This window comes from Helianthus annuus, chromosome 7 (genome assembly GCF_002127325.2).
Source record: "Helianthus annuus cultivar XRQ/B chromosome 7, HanXRQr2.0-SUNRISE, whole genome shotgun sequence".
Taxonomy (NCBI): Eukaryota; Viridiplantae; Streptophyta; class Magnoliopsida; order Asterales; family Asteraceae; genus Helianthus; species Helianthus annuus.
Window position 1 is genome coordinate 147,277,034 of NC_035439.2, and position 10,920 is coordinate 147,287,953.

At 37.6% G+C, this 10,920-nt stretch overlaps 2 protein-coding genes across 2 annotated transcripts; one reads left to right on the forward strand and one right to left on the reverse strand.

The window, feature by feature from the left end:
• Window positions 1-4,597: 4,597 nt before the first annotated feature.
• Window positions 4,598-5,542, reverse strand: LOC110867219 (probable LRR receptor-like serine/threonine-protein kinase At1g34110). Its single transcript, XM_022116347.1, has one exon. The coding sequence runs from the start codon at window positions 5,540-5,542 to the stop codon at window positions 4,598-4,600; it is 945 nt and encodes a 314-aa protein (XP_021972039.1).
• Window positions 5,543-8,464: 2,922 nt separating this feature from the next.
• On the forward strand, window positions 8,465-10,616 carry LOC118480508. Its single transcript, XM_035975416.1, has 3 exons — window positions 8,465-8,718; window positions 9,464-9,555; window positions 10,003-10,616. The coding sequence occupies exons 1-3, from the start codon at window positions 8,466-8,468 to the stop codon at window positions 10,138-10,140; spliced, it is 483 nt and encodes a 160-aa protein (XP_035831309.1). The 5' UTR covers window position 8,465; the 3' UTR covers window positions 10,141-10,616.
• Window positions 10,617-10,920: the final 304 nt, after the last annotated feature.

Genomic DNA, 10,920 nt, shown 5'->3' on the forward strand with positions numbered 1-10,920 from the left:
TCGAAAAATTTCAAAAACACAAAAACAATAGAAAAACAAAAATGAGTTTCCTGGCGAGCAAAAGAGAAAATGATAGTACATCAGTGGTCTATCCAAACCTCTTTAAACTTTAAATGAAAAACGATAAGCAGCTCTATATAAGATGTATCGGTAGGCTCACAATCATTTTAAAGTGTGCAGGGTGATATAAATCTTAAATCGACTGAAGACCAGGTGGGAACCATTCATTGGCATATGGTCTTAGTACCGAAATTTCGTTTGATAGATTGCCGAGGTTCTGAGATATTCGGTCTTTATGCTGCTTATCATCTGGGTATCATGGTTGTATCTTTTACCGAAAAAAAATAACGGGGACGCAAGTCTAGATCTTCCATGATACTATACATACGTGTAAATATTACATACTGCATTCGACCTCAATAAGTGATAAACAATCACATGTCCAAACAAAATAAGTGATAATATATCACATTTATCCGGGTGTCAAGTTCGTCTCTCTGCTGTACGGAAGTACTGACCTGTTCACGGACTTGCTCCTGTGCCCTCATGCATCTGAAAATCAAGTTCCTCATCAATAAGTGATTCTATCACATAGGGCTTGTTTTCAAATCAAAATAAGTGAGTATCTCACATCTTATACGGTCAAACAGATGATAATCAGTATACTCACCGGTAAGATGAACTCTCGTGCATACCTTGATACGGGAATGTGTCGTGATGTGGATGAACACCGGTCGGTAAGTATAAATCATACCTTAATGTATCCCCTCGCCATGATTACATCTGATAAGTTGAGCTTAATTGGACAACAATACCGATAATTGTTATAGGATGCTTATTTTAATGTTAACTAACTGAACAACAAGAGTGTTTTGGCATGACCGTACACTGATATGATTCTCTTACCCTCGAAACTCGCAAAAAGATTGTCTGTATATATTTATTTACTGCTTAACCTTTTATTGTTTTATTTTTAAACAGTTTCGTCGTTTGGTGCATATCAGCACGACATTAGCGGTGATGTCGTTTGATAACACTCAAAGGATATTTAAAATTGTTGTCTTTCGAAATATTAAAACTCACCTAAAATCAGTTTTTAATATAAACTTTGTAAAAGCCAAAAAGATTTTATTTCTACTTTATTTTCGATCGTACGATGTTGGAGCTCGAGTCTTCGTTACCTGAAACCTGAACGAAAACCGAATTGACTAAATCTTCATAAACGGTCGAAATTTGCGAGTTTTGAAAGTTAAATCAAAAATTGAGAAATTTATAAAACTTTCAAACTGTCGGACGGTGTTTGATTGTGACATGGTCATTCGTGTGTCACTTGTTTATACTAACTATTCCAAGCAGTTGTTCTCATTACGCGTTTAGATTTCTTGCATGTGCAGATTCTAAAGGCTAGGAGAACATGGTCGATGACAAGCTTCGGAATGAAGACACGACGCGAAGGCACTCAAAAGATGAAGATGATCGAGTTGCCGCGGACCATCATCAACACCTCAAGGATCTCATTCATAAAGATCAAGTATTTCACGAGCATAACTCAAGGGGGAGCTTATGTTAAGGGGGAGTTTGTCAACACACTTCCTACATGATACGGGTAGTTTGTTGATACACTTTCTGCTTTCAAGACGTGAAGACCTTGAAGATCCTCCGACATTGAAGACTTGAAAGGACATCAGAGTCTTGAAGACATGAAGATCAACGATGATCAAGATCGAGACAAATCTGCACCCATCGAAGATCGAGACAAAGCTACAGCCAAGGGGGAGTTTGTTGGTGCACTTGTGTCTGTACTTTGTCTGTATTCGGTCACGTTATAAACGATGTCCTTGTTAGTCATGTAAGTTTGACCAAGTCAACTGTCCTCCTAGTTTGACTTGGCCAAACATTTAGAAATATGGTTGTCTTTTGTCTGGCTCGAAGGATGCTCATTGAAGGATAATGTTGATCCTTCGATGAACTCGAAAGATGAACCTTCGATGGATGATTCGATAGATCATCCTTCGAGGTTAATGCAGATCCTTCGAAGACTTTGTAATCGATAGATGATCCTTCGATCATCTATTAGATCCTTCGGACAAAACAACCTGGGCTGGGTGTATATATACCCATGCAGTGTATGTTGATAGATAGATGCACACATAGAGAGATAGAAGGTTGAGAGCATTCTGTCCGAAACACACACACCTTGAGAGTTTGCAAAACTGATTTGTAAACATTGTGCTTGTAACCGGAACCTTCATTCGTATTAATACAAGTGGTGTTAATCGGTGAACCTTTGTGTGTTTGTGTTTATACTTGTCTCAACTCGGTTTGCTTGCTAGCTTGGATTCCGCACTCGCTAGTGGGTTTGTATAACAAGGTTTAGGTTCGTCATCCTCCGAGAGGGACCTACAACAAGCTCATGGGAAGTTCCCCAGAAAGCTTGTTTAGTGATAAATCAAAAGATTCAAGCTCTTTCATGTGTCCTATATTATCGGGAATATTTCCTGTCAATTGATTTCTTGATAAATTTTAATGATTTTAACTCTTGAAGGGTCATAAGCTCATTGGGGATTTGACCAGAAAAATTGTTGCACGAGAGGTCCAATAGCATAACCAGCCCTAAAAAAACTTTATAGGTGTCCTCTCGTCCCTTCATCACCAATGAATCACTAGCAATTAATGACGAGAATGAAAATTGAACCTCTAAGCTAGTTTCTATTCCTGAAAGGACACTAAAGTTGTTGAAGCATCTTGGAATATTTCCAGACAAGTTATTTTGAGCAAGATCCAAGATTTGGGCATGTGAAAGATAAGGCCATGGGGTATGGGGCTTGGGTTGGAGCGTGGGTTGGGGGAAAACGCCCAAGGCACCACCCCGGGTGGGCTTGGGTTGGGGGCGTGGCCCTTGGGGCTTGGGTTTCAAGCCGGGCGTGGGGTGGGGGAGCAAGGTGACATGGCGGGCTGTGATGGCCAAAAGAAAAGAGCCGTTGGGCTAGCCGTTGGCCAACGGCTATATTAAAAAAAATTAAATTTTTCTTCCATTTTTTTCTTCCATTTTTACCACATTCAACCACATCTTCTATAAATCTTCAATTCTCCTTCTACAAAACGAAAAAATGCCTCCTTACAACCGTCCTTTTGACCCGAGCAACCCGTATGGATTCCATGAAAATAATCCTAGCCCACTACCCACTCGTCCAATAGCTCATCCATTTTTCATACACCCTCCTATGCCCGACATGGCGAGTTATGCATCGTATATCGGGAATCGTGTGTTTACTAACTTCCCACACACCGAATACCTACCCCGTTTTCACAATCGTCCATCGACCTTTCACCAACCTCCATCGACCTTTCACAAAACGAATCCATTCCCGAAACTCAACCACCCAATGATGGTCCTTCCGCATCGAAACCCATCAAAAAGAGAAGTCATAAGAAAAAAACCAAGGAGGATAAAGCATTTGAAACCGCCAAACGAAAACAACAAAAATGGGTCGTTGCTGAAGAAGTTGCATTGGCGAGGGCTTGGTGTGAACAATCTCAACATTCAACTTTAGGTATTCTTAACCACTGTTTTTATTAATGGTTATTTTTTATATAAGTTTGTAATATATTAATTTATTTTTCAGTAAAATAGGAAATTCGCAACATCGAACCGCCCTGTGGGAATCGGTTAGTAGATTATTCCATCAAGAAATGGGTAGGGAGACTTATCGTGAAAACGATAGCTTATCCTCAAAGTGGAGCGAGATAAGCACCCAACTTACAAAATTTAGTGGTTTTTTAAATAAAGCAAAGCAAAACGCTAAAAGTGGTGAAACCGATGCCGACATTTTGACAAAAATGCAGTGGTCACATTCAAATCAAATATGAAGACCGACTTCCGTTTCATGCATTGTTGGGAGATTTGTAAGTTCCATCCAAAGTGGGCGACTATCCCCATTGGTAGCGAAACTAACTCGTCTTCCAAAAGGTCAAGGGCCTCGTCCCAAGCCCAATCTGATGCACGAGATCAAGACTTTGAGTATCTTTTGGATGATTCGCCAAGCCCAAACCGGCCTGAGTATGGAAGAAATGCCTCAAGAAGGCGTGCTCAAAAATCTAGATCTGATACGGCATCGCCTTCAGCTGGGAGTTCTGGCTCGCGTAGGGGAATATACAGCGAGCAGTTAGATGACATTTCATGCAAGTTGGATACATTCAACGTATCCAACAACAAAGGGCCGAAATACGAAGGAGCAAAGAAGCTAGAGATGCCTAGAAACAAAAACGGGATAATTTGAAATTTCTATCCCAGCCCATTGATCACCTACAGGGTGACGAGTTAGAACCAGTCTTGGCGTTGAGACAAGAGATAAAAAACAAATATAAAAGTTAGGAATTTTTTTTGTAATTTTCTTTATTTAAAAATATTAAAAAAATTAAATTTGTTGTTTTAAATAATATTGAAATAGCCCAGCGGGTCACCCACGAAGCCCACCAAACCCACGCCCCAAACCCCTGCCCCACCATACCGTGTTGAATGTGGGTTTAGCCAAGGTCTGCCACCCATTCAACGTGTCAACCAATGCCCAACCCAAGCCCCACCATACCCCATGGTCTAACATAGTTGGGGAGGAATACTTCCATAAAAGTGGTTTGATCTAAGGTTGAGAATTCTCAAGTGAGTGAGTTTTGTTCCAACCCATGTAGGAATTCTTCCAACAAGTTCATTTCTCCCAAGTTGAAGGATCTTTAAGTTTGACAAATTCATTAGGTAAGAAGGTATTCTTCCTAAGATCTTGTTTCCACACATGTTCAGTAACTGCAAGGAAGTTACAGAACCCAACGTTCTTGGAAACTCACCCGACAAATTATTGTTTTGCAAGCTTAAATAATATAAACTTGGCCACTTCTCCCAACACTCTGGAATATCACCTGACAAAAGATTATTGCCCAAATCAAGAACTCCTGCTATGTTCACACCATTGGAACACACCAAACTACGTAGTGAACCCATAAAATAATTATTTGATAGTGCCAAAATTATTAGAGATGAACCATTTGAGAGGGAAGGTAGTTTCCCCCAAAAGCTGTTAGAACTTAAGTCAAGTAGCTGAAGTGTTGAAGGGATATCCAAGAAGTTTCCTTGGATATGATTTTGCGACACTGAAAGAGTTGTCAGATGAGGCATTAATATTGAACTTAGGTTTAGGGGTAGTCTACCAGTGAGTTGATTCTCATCAAGATATACTTGTTCTAAAGATGAACAGTTATAGAGAGAAGGTGGGATGGTACCAGTAAGGTTGTTTCCGGCCAATGTAAGCCTTCTCAGGTTAGTCAGCCGTTGGAATACATCCGGAAAGCTTCCACCAAGTTGACATTCGGCGAGAGAAATTGTGTCGAGCAATGTAAGATTTGCAATGAACAGTGGAATCCCGCCTTGTAGAATGTTATCGTGAAGGTAGAGGAGGGTTAGCATGGACAATGAACCAATCCCATCTGGGATCTTTCCGACCAGTTTATTTCTACCCAAGATAAGGACTTGGAGGTTGGAGCAATTCATTATGGTGGCCGTAATGTTTCCGGTGAAAGAGTTGCTAAAAAGATGTAGTACTCGTAATCTATAGAGACGCCCAATTTCAGGAGGAATTTCACCGGAAAATGAGTTGTAATCTCACTCAGATAACTTAGATTTCCAACGGAAGGAGACAACGTACCTACTAAGCCTCGGGATGAGAGGTCCAAGTAGCTGACTCTTTGGCGGCGAGCACTACAAATGACGCCTTGCCATCGGCAGAAATTAGTTGTTGAATGGTTCTATGAGGTCATGACACCTTGTGGGTCATCTTTAATCATGGATTTGATGGCAAGCAATGCCAGAAGATCGCTTGTGGTTATGTTCTGTGCCACGGCTATGTTGGTGAGTGAGGAAAACGCTGCAAAGTTCACAAGGACCGCGAATAGAATTGGTCGTGATAAGAGTAACCATTTGGCACTCATTTTTGGTAGTAATTTGTTGAATCAGTTGTGGTATTTTTCTATTCTTTTGCGACTATACTATATACACATATAATTATGAGTCAACATGACCAAGTAAAAACTTTGAACTTTCTGTTCTGCAGGCATGGTGATTGTGATGTGAATGACTTATTTTAACTTCTTTCATTACATTATTCACGTTCCCCACCACCAACGTTTGTGTAAAAGTAACACTATTTAGTTGATCTAATTAATTTATAAGGTTTTGTAATTTTAATTTATTAGTTATTAGTGTCACCATACTTATTTACACTCTTGGATCACCCATGTTGGAATAAGAATTCAACTTGAAGCCTACCAGTTGCTTGGCTAAAGGGTCTACGTCACTCGTATGATATATCTAGATGATCCAACCAATATACATTTGACAACTATAAGACTAGGGGTGTTCAGTGAATTTAATTTCGAATTAGTTGAGTTGATTGAAACGAGCTATTTGAATGGTAAAAATTTTGAAGCTAAATTCAAATTAGAGTGAATTTCAAATTTTGTCCTTTATCTTTATATCTCTTTTTCAAATTTTGTCCTTTATCTTTATATCTCTTTTCAGACGGTGTCATTTGTCTTTAAAATTGACGGGTTTTATACTTTATGTTTTGAAATGTTGCACGTTATGTCCTTTAAGACTAACTCAGTTAATTTTTTCTGTTAATCTGATCACTCAAGGGTATTTTTGTCTTTTTATCAATAACTTTAGAAATCTATACTATATAATAAAAGAAACCACTTTAGGGACATTTGTCATTATATTAGGCCATCTCTTACAGATAATTATTATTTTAGTTTAATCTTTTCTAATTAATTATAGATAATTATCCTACTAAATATTATTTAGTTTAATATATTATATTATAGATAAACCTCCTACTAAATATTATTAGTTTAATTCATAAATCTTAAGTATAAAACGACTTATTTCACTCTAACATATTTAGACCATCCACACTTTACTTTGTTATTTCACTTTACTCCATATTAGACCATATACTCTACTTTAGTTCAATTTCTTTATAGTCTATTCGGTTAACTTTATATTCGGTATTTCATATCCACCTCCCTTTTTGTAGTGTTGTTTGTCACATTTGTAGCGTTGGTTATGGATCCATGATATGAACAAATTATGTTATTGATTGAAACAACCGATGATGTGAACATCTATATTTATATCTATACTATATAATTAAAGAAACCAATATGTGACACATGTCATTCATTGGAGGCACCTATTTTTGGGGTTTTCCGCTTTTCTTTTATAAGTGCTCCGGTGGTCAGAACATCGCTGGAGAAGACACTATAATAAACAGGGTGTAAACGTGTTTGTGAAGGTAAACCACAGGGTGTAAATGTGTTATTTACTTCTATTTTCTTATTATTATCATGGGCAAAAAAGTCTTTTCACGTTTCAGGGGGTAATATTGCAGTGTTCTCAATAATTGGGGGGTAAGACAACAAAAATTTCGTGGTAGGAGGTAAGTTTGCCCATCGCATCAAACCCTGGGAGTAAAATTGCAGTTTACTCTAAATTTAAATAAAGTAGGTCCACTAAGTAAATTACTAGGATATTACTATCATTAGAACCACAAATGAAACCAAACACCATACTTGGAAACTATATCAATAAATTTTAAAGCTTAGGAACCAAATCCATAATTTGACAGATTGCCCTATTTTCTTAATTATATAAGCCATTCATCCCTTAAAAAGTAATCATGCAACCAATTGACATGAGAGTATGGGTTGTGGAGGGGTTTGGGTTGGGGGCATTGCTCCACACGTGATAGGTATGGACTCCACCAGTCTACACCCAAAAAAGTGGGGTGTGGAAGGTGCGTGGCTAGGCGGCGTTGTGATGCCATTTAACACCTAAATTTCTTTTTATTTATATTAATCATAGAATTTAGTAAATAATTTTAAAAACACATTTTATTTATATTAAATAACTACAATAAAAAAAATACGTTACATCACCAAAAAAAAAAATCAATCATCTTCATCTTCATTGGAGTCGAATCTAGGAATTGTCGAAACATGTTCTACCATTGACACTGCTTCCGCCTCGTCATCGGATAAGGATGACAAAACAAATTCATCATACGAATCGCTTGAACTTGAAGAATCCATTTTATATATTTTTTTTGGAGTTTGATAGTGGTTTTTGAATTTTTAGATGGTAAAAATCAGCCATGTCAGCCTAGCCCCCCGTCAGGCTGAATCTCCACACCACCGGGGCAACGCCATAGCCAACACTAGCCAAGTAGTCCAACAAAAGTTGCAATTATATTGTATTAGTGAAATAACTAATATTCAAAACATGAATTACCATATATTTGCCAAATAGAGTATCACAAAAAGAAACTTTGAACTTGAGAGGGCCAAAATAGACTATCACAACAAGTAAGTTTTGACTTGAGAAGGTAAAAATAACCACAACGTTTTTCTTCTCAAAGATGCTCAGGTTCGAATCCTCTTCAGGAACTTTATTTACTTTTCTTTTCTTTTTCATCTTCAACTCAAACCCTAGCTCTTCTCCGACGTCGTTTACAGATCTCCGTCGACTAATTTCTCACATTGTTTCATCATTCAGTATTTTAATATCAGATCTGCATCGAAATCTATCTTATAATATTATTCAATTTTACAGCCGAAATTCATCCCCAAACCACCGGTTCAGAGGAGACGAACTCTTGTCTTGCCTAAAAGGTACGTTTTCTACTTCCAATTTGAGTGTTTGTAGTAGATCTGTATTTCTTTGTGATTTTCATTTTGTACGGTCACAGTACTGATGATGATTCTGCAATCGAGCAGGAATTACTCCACACAGTCATTGTGAATATTTCTCTCTGTTTTTGTGGTGTTATGATTACAATTTTTGTGATATTTTATAATATATTGATAGATCTGTCGCTTGATTCCCTAAATTTTAACAAATTTCTTGTTTCTGACTATAAATTTAGATGAAATATAACCATGTCTTAAAACTGGTGTCTCTGAATACATACAGTTTAGGTGAACCGGGCGGTTTTCACGGTTTTACTGTTCGGTTTTATGAAAAAAAAAGTTAATTTTTAAAAGAGCAGAATTTTGTATTAAATTCTTTAAACAAATGATAAGACTGTTGATGAGTATGATATAGGTAGATAATTTTATATTTCTAAAATAAAAAATTTAAATAATAAATGCAAAATGGTATATTCAGCTTAGACAACCGGTTTCAACTTTCAAACGATAAACCGAACCGTAAACTAGCAATTCGTTAGAACTATACCGTGAACCAGACCGTACATCCTTCAAACCGGTTGACTTTCTTCGGTTTCGGCAGTTTGGTGGTTTGGGATGTTTATGAACATGTGATACGATTATCACTTTACTCTTTAAAAACGACCTATAAGAACTTGAACATTCTCGAAACGATATGTGATGTTGATACATAAAGTATGATTTGCAGGGACAGAGGCAGCAGGTGTGGTGACAGCCGTTGGGACAGGGGTGTGTGATTTGAAAATTGGGGATGTTGTTTATCATCATTTCGGGAGTCAGGTTGCCTTTACTGTGAGAAAGTGCTTTGTTATTTTTTTCGATGCATTTGTTAAGTATGTTATGGAAACAATTGTATGCAGTAACCTAAAGCTTTAAATAACAGTGATTTAAGGAGGTTGTATGCGTTAAAAATAGACTTTGGGCGGCTTTCAACCCGTTTGACGACTCGTTATGTTTTAACTAAGTTTTTTTTGTTTGACATGTTAGTCCTGCTTTAATTGTTGTGTCTAACATATGCTTAGAGGGAGAATTGGTTTCTCTGTTCTACAAATATACTATCAGTTGTTTTATCTATTTCGTATTACAACTAATCTAAGAACATTTACATGGGTCAGCTAATGTAAACCATCTTCATACATTAGAAGAGCACTTTATCCAGCCGAATCGCAGTGTAATCAATGTGGGTCTGTATTTAATTTTACCTGAAAGCAGCAAGTGTTAATACAGGTAGAACAAGGACACAAGGTGTTGGTTCATGCAGCAGCAGGCGGGGTTGGTTCTGTGTTTTGCCAAGTGGGCAAATATGCTTGGTGCCACTGTCATTGGAACTGTATCAACCAAATAGAAGGCTTTGCAAGCAAATGAAGATGGATGTCATCATGTTATTATCTACAAAGAAGAGGATATTATTACCCGTGTTGCTGAGATGGTGAAGGAGTTGATGTTGTGTTCGATTCTGTGGGAGAGAAAAATAACAATTCTAATGATATATTGGCCATAGAACCAGCCCTCCAGGGGATGCGATTAGTGTATGAGGAGAATTGGTAGGTTGAGCGGGTCGGGTATTGGGCCAACACGGGTGTGGTTGAAACGTGTCGTTTTAAGCACTAGTAAAGTTGCCTTAGCCCTCAGAAATTGTTTTGTTGTTTTTCATAAACAGGTTTATAAACAATACATTCATTTAGTATGATTTGAAAACAATGGTACATAATATTACCCTAAAGCATTACATATTTAGGTGGTTGTATGCATCTCTAGACTTTGGTGACTTTAAAGTTTCAAGCTGTTTGACTCGTTATCTTTTAGCCGAACCTTCTTAATTTGACCCGTTGTGAGATGAAAAACAGGGTTCTTCACATGTTGGAACGACTCACTGATGCAGCTCAAAGATCCACATCCATGACCCGACCCGACCCACCCCTCCAAAATACTTCATATGCCCGATACTCAAGGTAAGAGTGTCACATTTTTTCTTTCAGTTTTATCAAACAGAACCAGTTTGTAGATAATATATTGATATTTCGACACATGATGTTATGGTTGATCCTTGTCATGCTACTGATGACCAATTTTACAATTGACGAGTAGGAGCTTAACGCCTAATTTTTCACAATTATGAAGTGGAAATCAACAACATAACATTTG